This window comes from Festucalex cinctus, chromosome 5 (assembly GCF_051991245.1).
Source record: "Festucalex cinctus isolate MCC-2025b chromosome 5, RoL_Fcin_1.0, whole genome shotgun sequence".
Taxonomy (NCBI): Eukaryota; Metazoa; Chordata; class Actinopteri; order Syngnathiformes; family Syngnathidae; genus Festucalex; species Festucalex cinctus.
The window spans coordinates 17,808,685-17,826,754 of NC_135415.1; the positions used below are offsets into that span (position 1 = coordinate 17,808,685).

At 40.6% G+C, this 18,070-nt stretch overlaps 1 protein-coding gene across 4 annotated transcripts in view; it reads left to right on the forward strand.

Moving 5' to 3' along the window:
- Positions 1-18,070, forward strand: part of arb2a (ARB2 cotranscriptional regulator A) — a 157,677-nt gene that overhangs the window by 14,859 nt on the left and 124,748 nt on the right. For all 4 annotated transcript variants that reach the window (XM_077522795.1, XM_077522796.1, XM_077522794.1 and 1 more), the window contains exons 5-6: positions 1,045-1,110; positions 2,546-2,737. In XM_077522795.1, coding sequence (XP_077378921.1) covers positions 1,045-1,110; positions 2,546-2,737 — 258 coding nt within the window. The remainder of the gene's footprint in view (positions 1-1,044; positions 1,111-2,545; positions 2,738-18,070) is intronic.

The window sequence follows — 18,070 nt, forward strand, 5'->3', positions numbered from 1 at the left end:
TTGAATGGCTGTTTTAACCTTAATCATAACAGCATCACGTTTGTTATTAATCATGGCACTAAGGATGGTCTTAAACATGTTTTTATTTTACATTTTTCAAATTTTATGAGTTTACTTCAATTCCTTTTCCCCTGCATACACACTTCATCTTGTCTCTTCCCACCCCGGTTTGGAGCAATTTGTTTTCCACTCCTACTGTTTCAATAGCTGTGGGAAACTGCAACAACAATGGCAAGTGTCTTCTGTATTTATATCACTATGTTAAATTTTATTCGAGAAGAGACAACGCGCCAAGAAAAGGGACCAAAATCACAATTACCTGAAGGCTGTGGAATATAATAGTACTGGGTATGCAGAATCAAAAATCCAGGTACAGAAACAGAGTAAGCTAGCATTAGCATGCAGTGTGTTTGATATTTCTGTCCAAGTATTTGCAAATGTGACAGTAAAACTGCAATGTGCTTGAGCAGTGAGCAGCAGTTTATGTCACCCATATGTTTTTGGATTATAGGTGCAATACATAATTGAGTTGATCCGAGTTTGTTTTTAGGCTCAGTTTCTAGTCACTAGCGAGTGCGATTTGGGATATGACACACTTTGTCGCTGTGGTATCGCCACTCGCCCTTGTTTCCTCATCAGGCCAATAGTACAGACCCAAGTAAAGCAAGACAGGGGATGAAAAAAACAAGACAAATTGAATAGAAAGTTGTTAACGTCACCGAAGCATGAAAGCCTTGTCCCGGGGTTGGAATGACTCGTATACAAGGTTTTTTAGTGCTGTGGCTGCAGGGATAAACATAACTTACATCAGCCCTTCTCCTGTACTGGAGATTTCCTCTCCTGGCGCTTACAACCTCAACACTCTCAAGCACATCGACCATGGTGGAAACATGGGTTTTCAATATTGCATTGTTTAATACCTGGCCTACTGTCCATCGAGGGTAAATCTGAATCATTTTATTTTTGGTAATGTATGTGCTCTGCAGTGTAATCATTCCATTAAAAGTGTTTCTAATGTTACATCTTCTTGTGACCCCCCCCCAGATTGTCACTCAATATGTTTATGAGCTGCTGGAGAAAAAGTGCAACATGACGAAAGCAATCCTACCAGTAAGTACTCCAAAGTGGAAAAAAAGGCTTTTTTTCCACTTTCATTTGTGCCCTTGAAGAGTATGTATGAAAAGTGACATAAATGCATCAGCTTCCTCATGTGATTATGATATTGAGTGTCCTGTTGTAAGAGAATGATAGAAAAACAAACAAACATAATGAAGAAAGTAGGATTGTAAGGGCTAAGCTATTTTAGTCGTTGTCCATATTATTTTATCGGGTCTCTGTCTTCGGGTCTTACTTGCTCTCTTTCTATTGCTCCGCCTCCTACAGTGTTTCCCAGTCCTTTGTGTAAAAGTGTCTCCTCAACATATTAACTGTTTTGTGACGCGACATTTCAAAGGCTTGGCGCTATGGCATGTTTATGCTTAATCTCTTTTTCATTCATGTGCTCTAAAGGGGGACTTCCTACTGCCATAGTGGAGATATTCTTTGACCAGATCATCCGGGCTCAGCGCACTCACTTGATCCCTTTTATTTGTTGTTGAAAGCATGTTTGCCTCTTTTTGCCCCTATATATAGCCGTCCCCTATCTCTCGCCTTCTTTTCTCTGTCTATAAAAGTTGTGATCATTTTTCAGGCTGCATTTATAGGAATGTTAGCTCTAGCAGAGTTAGCAGCAACGCTAACAGGATCCATAAATCAACCTCTAGCTAGGGATTCAGCGCCTTTCATTACCCCACCCCGTACACATTTACTGGTTTAGCTGCCTGGACTATTTATATCATTATTCCCTTGCAAAATGGCTCTGTTCTGCTCTTTTTGTGGCCCACCCGCCTGAGTGTATATGGCACACGCATTTGTATGTTAGTGGTGGGTCTGTCCACCTGCGTTGCATTGAACTTGTGGCCACAGATTTTAAGAAGATTAACTGAAGCCAAGTATAGTGAGAGGGAATGAGGGAGCACCAGAGAATAAAAGGGCAAGATTTTCTCCCCTACTCAGTTGTCTTTGTCTGCTTGGATTAAGTTCTTGCAGCTGCCACCCATGGCTTTTACGGATAGTGTTTGCCTCCTTGTCTCCTAGGGAGTGCATGCACACAGTCACTTATCCCCTTTTTCTGTCTGTATCACTTTCTGTCTCAGTTTTAATCACTCAGAGGCTGTTTGCTTGTCATGATTAGTGTGATGACGCATGTTAGCTTTTTAACGCGTAAAATCCATTGAGGTGAAGGTTGTTGCTTTGTAAAGTCATGCAATCGATGATACTTTTCACAATCAAGTCTTTCAAGCTACATCAATTGAAGCGTTGAATATAAAATCACAACTTGACCTTCTTAAATGGAGTGAAACGCTATGATATTTGAAACACTGGTACAGCTTATAAAAGCAATACCCGTAATTGGAGAAGTCTAGATATCTCCTGACATAAGAGCTTTTTTGGCGGCAATTCAAACAGCAATGTTGCTAATTATGTTTTCATGTTTTCACATCAGGTAGACGCCACTTTGGATGAGCCTTCTAGTTTTATCTACCTAAGCCCCAAAGCCTTGTCCAATCCAGCCAAGCTGCTGGTGCTGATCCAGGGCAGTGGTGTGGTGCGAGCTGGTCAGTGGGCCCGCAGACTCATCATCAACCAGGACTTGGACTCTGGAACTCAAATACCCTTCATCACCAGAGCCATGGAGGTAAGAGATTTTGAGAGTACTTGTACTTGGCAGGTACTGTCATGGTTGTGACATCTTGAATAGTTAGAGATTTGTGGTAGTATTGAAAGTAGGTCGTTGTTGTTGTTGTTGTTGTTGTTGTTTTTTTTTTTTTTTTTACTTAATTTTTTGTCCCAGCGTCACTAGACCCCTTTACAAAAAGCTTGTAAGGTCTACCAAGTCTGTAAAAACACAGTTGGGTAGCCTTCTGGTGGACGACAAACATTTATTTAAACGGAACAGACATAGTGACCCAGGCCATTCTCAAGTCCAATGGCTGAGCGTACCAAAACGTTTGTCCACATGCTTTATCTGGGAAGTCATGATTCTCCACTCAAATTAGGGATAGACCTATTATGTATCGACCGGACCAATTATCAGTACCGATATTCAGGATTTTGACGAATATCGGCATCAGCCTTTTCTAAAAATCTGACGACCGATATTAGATCAGTTTAAAACTGTGTGAACTTCAGGGAACTATTTATTTTAATTTTCAGTTAATTTTATAAGAGATGTGACTGACCCATAAGCGAGAATTTCAGATATTTGAAATTTTGGAAAACTTGATTTCCTGTGGAAAACAATAGGGAGCTATTTACTTAAAGTCTTCTTTTCACTTTTAATTTAACACATACTTATGGCTCTGGGAGCTCTCCGAACTTTTTGTTAGAATTAAAAAAAATATATATGTCTATTGTATAAGATTAAAACAAACAAACATTTTGCAAATCTAGTGAAAAGTTCAATAAATATATGCTTAAAGACATTTCAGCAATAACAATTGTTAATATTTGAAGCTTATTTTATTTATTTATTCATTTATTTATTTATGCTAATATTTTAGTGAAAGTGAATATCGGCTATCAATATCAGCTATCGGCCTCCTTGACAACTAATAATTGGTATTTGCCCTGTAAAAAACAATATCAGTCTATCTCTCTGTCACATACAACTGCACAAGCAGTCATTTGCTCAATTTATTTGCATGCTGTTCCTACTCATACTTAGTGCTCTGGAGAAAGAATTGATACATTCCCCTGTTCTTATAAGAATATCCATGAAAATCCACAAGAGGAAGATTTATTGTTTTCTGCTCCCATAGCATATCATTTCACACATTTATATACACGTGTAAAAGCAAGCAAAAGGGGCCTCTGCCTCTCATATTATTTTCATCCCCACCTCTGTGCTCATTTGTCAAGCGTGGCCACCTCTACCTGTGTAATTTCGTCGGCCTGCTGTTCAAATTGACTTGGGGGGGGGGGGGGGGGAGATCCTGTTCTCCCACTCCCCCCCTGTCCCTCCAATATGTCCATCTGAATGCCATAAAGACATTCACTGCTGTGTAAAGCTTCTTTCCTGCTGTGTACAACTTCAGGAGATGTTTGTATTGCATGCCTGTACGTCTGCAAGGTTTGCTAACCAATGATTCAGCGATCCAGAGACTGTCTTTGAAATGCGTTTACCCGGGCTGGGATTGCAGTGGAAGGCAACACCGTGCTGCACAGAGCCAAAGTGACAGGCTAGATATAGAGAACATGGTAGTGCGAGTCTTGCTCGTTCATCATAGTAAACAAGGAAATGTGTTCCTACACTCTGACAAATCATCATCCCGGCGTTTACCACAGACATGTCTTGTACTGAGGCATGCGCGGGGTAGACACTCGCATACATTTGTAGTCAATTCGAGCTGTCTGCATCTATTATGGGCATGTTTGTGGCTCAGTCTGTCATAGCATGAAATTTGTGTGAATGCCTTTTGACGTGAGTGTACAAGAACTAGTGACATCATTCGGTACCATTGAGGAAAATGCCAAGCTTCATTCCTACGGAATTCACAGGTGTAGAACTGATAGGGTTTGTCCTTTTCCACCTCTTTATTTTAGAGGGTAGTATGAGGGTTAGACTGATGCCTGTTGGCATTAGGCCAGAGACATGGGAGGATATAATTGGGACAGCTATCTACTCTGTCACAAGCTGACACATGGTGACAGCCAATCACACTTAAGACCATCTAAGAGTCACCAATTGACCTGAGCAGCGTGTTTTTTTTTTTCTCTTTTGCTGCTCCAACTGCCATGCAATACTTTGCTACTTTTTTACACTCTATTCCAGGTAATTATGGCAACCTTGTTTGCCAAAACTCTTGTGTGCCGTTGGATTTTGGCCACTGTTTTCTCGAGTACTGTATTGCATTTTTTTTCTCATGGTCTTTTATAGTATCCATATAGGTGGGGTGGATTTGGGGGAGGGGTGGGGGGTGAGCACTATGATTTGGTCCACGGTTTACCAGGGATGCCAGTGTGTCACGTTCTAGTGGCGTCCTTTACATTTACATTTCTCACCTTTATGTCTGCTTTGCCAAGGTTTTTTATTTAGCTCTTGTTGCTGTAAAAATGTACCTCCAATAACAGCTTATGTGTTTTCTTTGCTGCAAACCATTTTGTGACTAACTCAGCAAATACAAAATACAGTAACGCTATATTAAATAATTTAACAGTTAAGTAGCTTAACTTTGGTTGGACTTTCTTGTAAATCATTTATTCAAATATCATGCTATTTGGGTCTATATTTCCAAAGTAATCATAATCGCACATGATTTTTAAGCATCCTTTTTTACATTTAGATTATGTTGGTTTTACAAACATTTGGCACCCAAAAAGTATTGCCTCCAGTGCAGCTTTCGTGAAGTTACTCCTGGGAAGTTGATTGGAAATTCAAAAGCCTGCAGCAAAGGGTCAACTTGAGTGCACTGAGTGGGGTACATGGGGAACGCTTTTTGGCTTTACAAAATACACCCTTATGAGTACACACACACACACACTGAATTAAGAGCCTGCTTTGCATGTGCAGATCTATAGTTTGCTTGTGTCTGTAAGCACATGACTGTGATGAAACACCGTTCAAAAATTCTTAACCATGTTCCTCGAGAGAACACAACAACCTTTCCTCTCCTGATGGGCTCACAACTGCCAGCCTGCATGCATATGGGAGAGAACGCTGATTGTGCAAGTTAGCAGGTCCTTTCCCACCACACACATTTAATGTAATATTCAAGTTACATTTACATCAACACGCCACAGATAATTAGCTGATTTAGGGTGGTATCCAGATTTAATCAAGATTGATTCCACACTTTAGAAAGCTGTGTAAACCAATGGCTCGTCGTGATGGGCATTTAAAAAAAACTATCTGTCACATGAGATGAGAAGTTGGGACCCAAACACAGACAACACACGGAGGTTGGTAAACAGGAAGTCTTTATATCCAAAAATACAAAGTTACAGCCGAGAGCAGGGCTGGATTTAGATGGGATGGATGAAAACACTTGATGGAGGAACCTTGAATAATAATTATTGTGCTGGCTGGATGCAGAGAAAACCTCTAAGAAACCTGAACATGCTGAGAGAAACCTCAGCTAAACCTCAGCTGACAAAATTGTCATTCAGTAACTCTCGATAGGGTAATGCACAATTCTGTGTGACAGAATAAAGGCCTATATGATAAAATAAGAGCTACTAGACAAAACAAGTGTGACTAATACTGAACCATAGCAACCAACAACATTATCACATCATCATAAGGGACATAGCTGCATCAGACTATACAAACTAAGAGTGGCTAATACATTACATCAAACATCATATTAACTCATTCACTGCCTTTGACAAGTATACTTGTCAATTGTATTTTTTAGAGCGGTGCTAAATGGGGGCGAATCTGAGCATGCTCCACTGTAAATATCAAACTTGGAAACAACTTTACTGATGCCCAACCACCGGTAGATGACATCATTGCCCCATTTTATAGGAAATAAACACAGTTTCAGAGTCCATGGGAGAAATGGCTGTATTTTGGCAAACCTACATTTTTCTGCTGTCAATTATAAAAGAACGGGACGGGACAAAAAGTAGGGAGTCTATTCTGTTATTTGGTAGATGCGGTTTATATATAATTATTGAATGTAATATCACGTGAGTATTGGAAATGTAAAAATTTTCTATAATGACTGGCAGTGAATGAGTTAAGGGACATAGCGACTGCATAACAACTGACAACATCAACATCATAACACAATGACCTCATGACCCAACCCAAGTGAGAACATTAACAAATACACTTCAGTGACCTCTATCTAGCAGCGAAAGGTTATTTAACTTTACTTTCACTTGCAGTCCTCCGTTATGTAACAAATAAATTGTGTCCCACTCCCCCAGCATCCACATGAACGTGAACTCCATCATGGCACTACTAAGATTATTAAATTTAGCTTGTGCATACAGAACTTCTTCATGATCAATTAATTGGCAGATAAACCATGCCCATCCATAGCAGCCATATCCCTATCACTGGACATTAATAACATGAAAAAAATGTTATCTGCAAATAAACATTCACACGTGTTTACATGATCACGTCACATCTTCACATTTTGCGTCATGTGTGTTTGTGATATTTGAAGTCTTTGTGCTGCATGTGCAGATCTCATGCATGCTGGCTTCATGACACTGCGTGAACATGGAAGTGGTGCTACTCCCAGAGCCTTTTCAAATGACAGGTTAGAGCAGCTTACTCCTCGGAGTTTGGGGAAAGAGGCGGAAAAGAGGAATCTGATATGAGGAAAAGAAAGTTGGTGAGGATGCAGGTTTTATGATTGGTTTGAAGACAGCCGAGAAGGGGAGAAAGTGAGGCGCACAGAGAGGATTGAAGCAAGAAGAGCGAAATGAGAGGAAGGCGGCTGCAAATGGGGTGGGACAGGCAGAGGATAGATGCTAGTATATATAGAGAGAGCGGGTAAGCAGAAGGCAAGCTTCTGACAGCTCCACTACTGGGAGAAGGCCTCTTAATGACAGCTTATTCCTTCATGATTTCAATTCTTGACAGTCGACAGGTTTGCTTGTTGCACCATGGCAGCTGTATCATTACCTTCTGGCCCTGCCACTGCTCTGCATCCTGAGACGGAGACGGTGGAGGGTGGGAGCTGTGGGGTTTTAGAAGGGTGGCGGGAAGAAAATCAGTCGGAATAATCAAGGAAGAAGTATGGATAGATGGGGTCATTTTTACACTAGGTCACAGTTAGATTACTTTTTATGTCCACCGTATGGAATAAAGGTTGAAGTCCCATAGATGTCAATATACTTTGATGTTTCACCATTTATCAGTTGACTGCAAAAACAATCTGCAAATTATCTTAAATTAGTACCGTTTGGAATAATTCAATAATAATTCTCCCGTGGGTCTCTGACCAAAGCCACACCCATTTTACTGATGTGAACATGTGCAAATGTAAATAAGCTTAGCCAAACATTAGCCACGGCTGCTACATTGGTCGTGTGACTTTTTTTGTGCTACTATGTTGCCAATTTGAAGTTGTGTTTTTTGTTGCTAGCTGGAAGTGTATAGTCTGTCCTAGTTACACAGATAATTTAAGTAGTGTATTACTGTCAGGTCATACTGATGAGTTTAACAAAAATGTCAAACACAAAAGTGTAATAGGATACTGTAATTGTTCAGTTCTTTTTTAAAAGCTACTGAATACAGAAAATAGAATTTCGAATTGCTACTGCCACGTGTGGCCAAAAAAATGAAACTGCACACTTTCTTCTTTGCGTACACAATACGCACATGATGTCATACCTGCCGACACAGGGTGGGTAATTCGAACCCAAATCCAGTCTGAAAATTATTAGCCAGAGACTTGCAGGAGTTCCCATTATGAACAGCTAAGGTATCTACTAATAGAAGATGTTTCAGTCATAAGTGGTCAAATAAAAGGGCGGGTAAAGATATATTTGGACAAATTGTTACATTTAAGGGTGAAAAATACCCGAAATAACCAACAAGTCCAGTTGTCCTCAATTCAACCTTTGTCGAATAAATTGTGAATATGATGAACACAGATCTGTGGCATTGCTTTGCCTCCAACCATCTCACTCCACTCCCTCTCTCACTGGAGACCCCTTTGGAAAGTGAGAGGGGGTGTGGTGTTTTCCGAAGGGTGTCAAAAGCCTTTGGATGTGTATCTGCTCTTTTTCAATGGGAGGCTGAATGGGCGCAGTGAGGCAGAACAACTCAAACACACACACACACACACACACAAAAAAATCCTCTTTTAAGTTCTGTCATGTGACCTCCTTCCACCCCCTTGACATTTTTTTTTCTTCATCCAGATGATGTCTTTTTCAGCACCTTTCGCTTGGGCCTGCATTGTATCACGGCCTTCTGCATTTGGATGCCCACCTCTCCATCCAATCACTATTCTTCCCTTCTCCTCAACTCTCATTAGTTGCTCTATTTCCCCCCGAGCTGTGGTTTTGAACGTGTGTGTGTATAAGGCGATGCGATAACATTGAATGTACAGTGTGTACAGCCTATCTCGGGGCATCAGGTGGCTACAGAGGCCGGCAGGTATCATTCTATCCAACCAGCTCGGTTTAGCCAGAGGACAATTTTGCTGTCTGTATGTATGTGTGGGGGTCAAAAGCTGTTCTGACTCACTATGGCCTTGTAAGCAGCCGTGCAAGCAACACACACCTACATACACGCACGCACGTCCAGGTGGAGAGGTCCCAGCACATCCCGCAGCTCAGATCAATGCACTTGACACCTTCAAAGGCGGGTGTGGGGCCTGGACTTGCTCTGGGGTTAAAACCTCTTTTAAATAGCCTCCCGCGGGAAGGCAGCTGTCAATAACCCGCCATAATTACCGGGGCCAGGCCCGCCAAGGGCTCGGCTGCACGGGCCAAATTAAAAATTGATCAGTGGGAGAGAAAACATTATTTTGTGGTGGTATTCCCTGTCCTAACAGCGCTTGCTGCTTCGTATGTGAAATCTCATCAACTGGGATCCATGCTGTATATCTAGAGACCTATTTATCTTCAATCCCCTCCCCATGACCAAATGAATACAATGCAATGCTGTCCCTGTTGTAAAAAAAAATATTTGCATATTAAGTGTTTTTCAGCATGCGTGACATGTGCTTCTGTACGTGTGCACTTGCAGTTCAAGACTGCATGAGCATGCAGCTGATTATGTGCTTTAGTTTTTGTACATCATCCCCGTTGTGCGTGTGCGTTTTTATGTACACCTTGTAGCGGTATATTGATTGTGTGAGTTTTTCTTGGCAGGGAGCCTTTGTTTGACAGTCAGGGGACGATATTAAGAAGATATGTACATCCGCAGGCTTACTCCAGCTCGCTAATGTTCCACAAACCACAGATGAATGAGAGCATTAGAACAATATTAGCATTATATATGTACTGATTTATAAAAATAATGTAGGCATATTGTAGTAGTAGTTATTTATGCCAGTTTTGATTAGCCCACTTGTTTACTGTTTATGGATTTTTTTTAAGTCATTTTATCTAGTTTGTGAAGAGCACATTTTAAAATGACTTGGGTCAAAAAGAACCAACTCACCAACTAAATAAAACATAAAAAAAAAAAACTTTGGGTGTAAAAAAAAAAAAAAAAAAAAAAAGGGGGGGTCATATGAATAAAACCACAAAACAGTACTTTTTGTGGCGTTTACATTCTGACCCCACTTTTTGCATTGAAGGACTAAATTGTTGGCTTAGTCCTTTGTGGTGTGCCCTTTTTGACCCAATTTGAGGTTTTTGTTTTGACCCAACTGTTTATAGCAAGTGGTACACAAATGAAAAACAACCCACAACAATTGAGCTGTTTTGCCAGTTATTCATTTAACCCAAAAAGTTGTCTCCAAATGAATACTGTAATCCAAAAATTTGTTGGGCCCTTTTTTACCCGATTTGAATATTTATTTATTTATTTTATTTATTTATTTTTAGCCAACTTTTTCAGACTGAAGGTAAATGAATAAATGAAATTACATGCAAAACAACCCAACAACAAAAATTTGATTAGTTCATTTTGACCCAACTGTATTGAATAACCCACCAAACAACCCAATGTGTTTGGGTTGTTTTGTAGGTTATTCATTTTGAATCGATGGGAATGGGGAAGGGAATTGTCGCTCCCTTTTTGACTAAACTGTTTTTAGAGTGCACCTTTACAGTCATAGGATTGAAACATTTTTGTCATTTGTTTAAAATGACCCACCTTGAAAACTGTGTGCGTAGTGTGGCTCCAACTGTGACCGCACAACCTGTTAGACAGCATCTTGTTACAATTTGTGTCAGAAGTCACCAAGTTTATGTTGTAGCATACATTTTGCGTGGAACACAATTATAACATGGTGTAAAATGTGTCATGGACTTGTGAAAATGTCACATTTTTGTTAGTATGTGAAAGTGGCTAATGAGCAACTCAAAAAGCTGCTAGAGGGGTGTTTTCAACAAACACGTATCAAAATAGAAGGCATACTGTAAATAGTGCTGTCTTCAAATTTGTCTGGAAGTTTCCAGATTAAATTTGTATCATAAGAGCAAATGAACTTTTATCTACACTTGGCCTTGCTGACCATGTAGCCCTAATCATTAAATTGTCTGCTGCTCTCAGTCAATAATTACAATAGATTTGATGAATAGTAACTCTCGATATAGTAGATTATGAGGTGCACTAAATGGAAGTATGAAAACACACCTCTTAATTGATTGGGTGAGAAGAAGGCTCTCTCCTCTTCCAGGATGACTGATCAGTTGAAGTGTAAATGAAATGTGCAAAAGCACAAAAGCTTCTTAGTTTGTGGTGTTCAGGCTGCTCAAGTATGTCGCCCAGGGGAGGAGGATGTTGTTAGACAGCACTCAAAGAGAAGATAATTTGATCTAATCATAGAACATAATAAGGGAGTACATGTTTATTAACCCACATGATACTTTTTCCCTCTTGAAATGAAAACAAAATCTATCATGGTGTGTTTTGTGTGCGCACAGTATGTGAGGTGGGTACTAGTAGGTCATTTACAGCTGTAGGCGGTGTGTGTGTGTCCCAATGGGAAGGTCTTGTTTAGTCTTTCCTCCAGAGGGCCCCAGGCTGTGTGTGCTGGATGCCTCTTCACGCTCTCCTTGGGAACGCTTGTCTACGGCCAACACGCTAACCCAAAAAAAAAGAAAAAAAAAAGAAGACAAGTACTCGCACATTAAAAATCCACCACAATCTTTTCCACAATTTGTCAGCTGGCGCAGAGGCATGCGTGCACTTTTGTGTGTGTGCTTGCTTCCCTTGTAAAGTTGACACGTACCTTCCATCACCGCAGGTTTGTGGAGGTTAAAAGTGCTTAGCTGTGGATGTTCCGGGGGGAAATTGAGTTTTGTGAGGAGCTAGTGGTGAGCAGATAGGTTACCCCCCTTGTGCATTTACACTTCAGCACACACACACAACGCAAGCTTATACAATCAGCCACTGAGCATCGCTTAGGTCAAAGTTGAACGCTGCTGTACACTCATGCTCTTGGACTGTGTGTGGCACACTTTGATCGATGAGCGGAAACTCAGTACTTAAATAGGGGTTACCAAGGTCCTGGAGGGGCATGCAGGGTTTAGAAGCAAACAACACAACACATCTTTCTGTTAATAGTTTTAGTGTCAGCTCTTTGGTTGGAATTGAACATGAATGCTCTAAGCAGGCTTTGAATCAGGAAATCTGAGGTACAGCGTTAAAGCAGGTTCCAATGCTTAACGGTCTGTTAACACTCTGGATTGTTTTTCCACAAAAGTATTGTCTCTAATACTACATGGACAGCAGGCTAATTCGTGGATCAACTTAAAATTCTATATCTACTGTATAACTTCTATAATATATTGATAAGTTTATGCAAAGGACAGCCAGTAATATTTTTGCCTTACATTGCTATGCATTTTACTGGTGTTACAGTCAAAGGCCAAATTTCACAAGTGGTCACAAGTGGATATTTTTTTATATTTATTAGATACTATACAGGACTGTCTCATAAAATTAGAATATTGTGATAAAGTCCATTATTTTCTGTTATGCAATTAAATAAGCAAAAATGTCATACATTCTGGATTCATTACAAATCAACTGAAATATTGCAAGCCTTTCATTGTTTTAATATTGCTGATTATGGCATTTTTTTAACTTAGTCTGAGGAAATATTCTAATATTTTGAGTTTTGTTTAAGCTGTAAGACTTTCTTCTTTTCTACGGTAAACTACCGACACGACACAAGAGTTTGACGATCCGCTAGTTGCCAACACTTTTCCTTTGTAACTTGTCATCTCATCTTGCCTGATTCAGCTTTTGGTCTGGCTCCTTCCCACTTTTATCAGGTATTACAATGCTGGTGATAGGTGTTATTTTCCTGCAGTATGCTGACAGCCTATCACTTAACCCTCTCAGGAGCGTGCGATGCCATGCTTGGCTGACTTGTTTGCGCTGATGTCAAGTTTTAGCGGTTAGCAGGCAGTTACCATATGCCACTGTGCTGCTGTCGCCCCCGATGTCAGTCAAGCGAATGTCATCCGTAGCTCTGAACACACACAAGATGCAGACACAAGTACAGTGACAAAACACACACATTCACACTCCCTTGCAAAAGCAAAATACAACTGGAGCATTGCAAACTAAAACACAGATTGTGGTTAGCCAAATTCTCCCTTCAAATGTCTAACAAAGTTCACCTTGCTGAAATTTCCCTTTCTGTATTCCTCCTAACTTATTGGTTATTACTTTCCCGTGTGAGTTGAGTTTTTGCTCAATGTTGTCAAAGGTAAAGCGGCCCTACAGCTCTCTGTTCATTTTGACCTTGCTCAGCACTGCCCTTCTCCCCCCGCCCTCTCGCCCTCTCCCTCCTGAATTGTTCTTATTCTTTCATTTTTTTTCCCCCTCCTCTTTGTAAGGTTCTAGTTTGTCTCATGGGCTGCTTCTTTGGTTAATCACCCAAAGGGCATCAGCGTAAGACAGATCAAGGGATTCTTTTTTACCCTTAAATGAGCATTGAAATGAATGTTTGCCAATGCCAATACTAAAGTTATGATCTAAAAGAAAATTTCAGTATGGAGGCAATAAAACATTGGAAGCCTTGGAAGTTAGTGGTTTGTAGGCTGAAGACATATGGGTGGAAAAACATTTGAATATTTTTCTTTTCCGGCACATTAGTTCCATCTTCATTGTATGGTTAGTGATGTAAATCACTCTTTGTCAGATGTAGCTTGAATGTTTGATACTTGGATACTAGGATGTTAATATTGTAAACAATTAAGACTAATATCAGTATGCTAAGGATCCTATATGCTAACATGGTAGAAACTATAGCACAATACGAGAGAATATTAAGATGATAGATGCCACGTACTGATTAAGATTGTAGCATTTGGAAGAATTCTTTCCATGCTTTCTTTTTTTAATATCTCAACGACTATTAGGGAGGTTATTGCTACTGTAGCAACATAAGGTGTTTTGTTTGGTGGCTGTTTTGAGTGTTGTTTATTTTTGAATGTTGCCATTGCCTTGATTTTTCAGCTGTCTTCTCTCCTAAATTCAATCATATATCACTGTACACCACAGTGATATGAGAAAAGCGACACGGTTCAAGGGGAGGGGGAGGTGAAAGAGTGAAGAGCAATGTCTCAGACCCAATGCTGTGCTCTGGATGTCTGCAGTGGCTTGTGGTGACCTAGTTGCAACCTCTTTGAAGTCCACAAGCTGATCTATCTCTCTCTCTACAGGCTGCAGAGAAGATCTGCTGCATACTGCTTTATTATAGCAGCAATGGAAAAAGAACATGAATCAAATTCTGGGGTCTTGAACGGTGCCCTAAGCCTCCTTGGCCACCGCTAGATTGGAGTGTTTTGTAGTGTTTTGTGCCAGTGTTCTCACATTGCCAAGCATATTATTGTGAGATATAAGATATGTGTTCAGTATTATGTCTGCGTGTGTGCGTGTGTGTGTATGCGTGTTCATCTGGAACACATAGTGGTAATGTCAGGCCAAAACACAGCCTTTATCCTTTAGCCCGCCACATGAGACAGTGGTGCATTGTCAGGAGACCTGGCCTAGAAAAGCCCGATCACTCCACATCCAACCCCCCGTTTGCCCTCACCATGCTGCCAGTGCCGCAGTCTTTACTGCCTGCGCACATGTGTGTGACCCATTTCAGTCACTGGTGTCGCCAGCATGCCCCTGGAGAGGGCACGCGTGTTAGGGCATAAAACACTCACATATGTTCTGTGTTTGATATCATGTGTGGCTCTGAAGCGAAAACAAAACATTGGCTGTAACATTTTGCATTGGTCTGCATTAAGGTTTATGTTATTAGTAGAGACCAATCGATTAATCCGCCAGCTGATTAAATTAGTCTGTTTTGACACTTCAATCGTCGTCCAAAATTATTGGCTGATATTTGCCGATTATTGTTACCTTTATCAGCTCTAACTGTTTGCAACTGCTCTAGCAGTTGTACTGATCTCATTGTTTATTACACATAAATCTATAACATAACCTTTTACCCCTAAATGCTTAATATATTATAAAATGTGCTGATGACGTCATTCTATGGACTTGCCATTAAGAGAAAAAAAAAATCTAAATTTTTCTAGCAATCCTTATTTTAGCAATGCAAGATGTGCAAAGAACCTGCTTACCACTATGGGACACACAACCTAATGTCACAGTTTGTTTAAAAAATGCAAACAGTGCAACATAAATCAAACACAAGTGTGTTCATTATGACAAAATTAACTGCTGGTAACACAAAAATACATATGAGAATGATTAATGTTCTTTTTAACAATATGTTTACAGTTGACTCTTGCTAATTGCAAGGAATAGGAACCAGTTCGGCCCGTGAATATTGAAAATTAGCATAATAAACGACAATCAGTATTTTTTTTTTTTCTGACAAAAATTGCCATCTGCCTCAAAAAATCCATATCAGCCGGTTAATAATAATAAAGTTGGGCTGCATTTCATTTCCTAAAGTGAAAGTGTTGCTGTATAATAATTTCCAGTAGACATCTTGTTTGGAAATATTCCATGTACTTAAGATTGGTCCAAATATGACATGGCCGCTGAGTGAACTGGCTCAGTTATCCACCGCTATTCTCCTGTATGCAGCCATCCCTCAAGATGTGCATCTTCCCACCTGCTCCCTATTGACAGCCTGTGTGTGCAGGCATACTCTGCTGGGGGCATGCTTGACCTTTCTCTCACTGTGCCTAGCGCACACAGACACACGCTTGCCTCCAAGTTTGGCTTCAATTAAAAAATCCACTTCACTATTTTCCTTGCGCATCCACCTTTTTGCCCATTTTCATTTGCTTTCTTTGCCTTCTTTTTGAAGTTAGCCCGGGGCCTCATGGAGCCTCATCAACCTTTTGCCTTGGCTAGATTGCATACAGGTACCCTCTGTGGCTATTTCAAAGGACTTAATTAGCTGGTGAAGACATGTCTATCCTCTCCTTCTTCTCCTATTCTTTTTTTCTTGAGAGAGAGAGAGAGAGAGAGAGAGAGAGAGAGAGAGAGAGAGAGAGAGAGAGAGAGAGAAGAGAGAGAGAGAATGATTGAGCCCATGTGACGCATTTAGTCCCTTGACGTGTGGTTTCACTTTCTAGGTCATGCACTGGCTGTGAAGCTGACTGCCTATTACCTCACAGAAAAAGATGACACACACGCAGATACAAAGAGTGACAGTGGGAAGTGTGTGTGTGCTCCCCCGTGCAAATACACATGCCTCATTCTGTTAACTTTGATTGTCACATGTGCAGGCTTTAGCTTCAGGCTACTTACGCCACCCATCATTCATAATTGATCCTCTTGTCATTGATGCAATATTTATTAATTACATAGCCAAACAGATTGTTAGCAGACTGGCGGAAATTTGGTGGCTCGCTTTGCTTGCTCGGTGCATGTAATCCAAAGCAGTTTTCTTGTTTTAGATCCCAAGGTGTGTATTCCCATATAAAGCAGCGATCAAGGCTTGTGCTACTTCTGAGATTTTTATCGGCGACAACAAAAATCGTAAGCGCAGATGCCACAGATTTACCACATGGGGATGCACTGTGTATGCTCCAATCTTCAGAAACATGTCGGACATGTTAGCAGTCACTTCCAAAAGCCATGTCGGAAGTTTAGTCAATGACAGCTAAATGATCGCCCATACCTATGTTTTTAAGGTTGTCATCTGTCAAGGTCTTGAAAGTTGAGCGGAAAAAGTTTTTGGCTCCATAAAGCTTTACTGTAATGAAGTGCCTGAAGGAATGATATGACCACACGGATGTGATCAGCGGTGGTCATCAATGACTAAATGAGTTCTTGTGCCCTTCAGGGTGAGGAAGAAGATCTCAGGGGGATTTGGAGACCAATGAGCCTGTAAATTTTTGTCCCTTTGGTCCAGTTCTAACTCGCCGACTGGCTTCAGGCCTGTGTTAAAAACCTGGGCCTGCTAAATTAAGTTTGTCTGCCTGTGGCTTGACGCACACATGTGGAGCTACAATGAAGTGCAATTACAGCCTCTTGAAGTCCGGAATTCAGCTTTACTGGTGTGCACGAACATACACTTTCTGACTTTCACCGTACCAATACCCAATCTTAATTGGCTTTACCTTGACCCTTTTCTCTCCTATCTCATGAGCAACCCTGCAGGCCTGTTGGTATGTTACCGTACTTGTGTAGGAAATTGAGAAGTAGGGGGCAAAAGAAAGATTCCGAAACATTCAATCATGGTTGTCTGATAAAAGCCGTAGGTCCCCTTTGTAATAAGCAGAGCCCACATTCACAGTCACGTGGAGGGCCGGTTATTGACTACGTTTACATGCAGTCAATGAAACTTTCAAAGCCAAAATATTGACAATGTTCAGGTTTTGGAAGGCCATTTAATCACATGCAAAAACCCACATATGCTCTTGTTCGAGTTTTTAAATTAACCGGCCTGATCTACATGTGTCTGCACCTGGTGTATATAGACTCATATGGGTCCCAACATCCTGCCAATCAATCAGCAAATTTTCTGTTTGCATTTTGTTGATTCAGCTCCACAGTGTCAGTGACACATTTAAGCAGGTTTTGGTGGGAGTCCCTAGTTTCCCTTACGCTGTGTACACCATCTGTTTACTCTCAACAAACACTTAGAACTTAGTACCTCTCGCACTGTCCTCCCCTACGTCCAATTCGCTATTGTTCTTATTTACTGCTGACTGCTACTCAATTTCTATTTGATATCTGGCTGTATCAGGTAATGTGGCCGACGACAGCTAAGGCTCAGCTCACGAGCTCAGAGCTTGACTTTTACTCTAAACCAGACTTCTTCTTTTTTTTTTTTTTTTTTTTTTTTTTTTTTTTTTTTTTGGTCAAGTCCTATTTCCAATAGATATTTTCTAGACTGATATTCTTGATCAGTGAAATAGACAGGCATTATTAGACTATTATCATTAATTT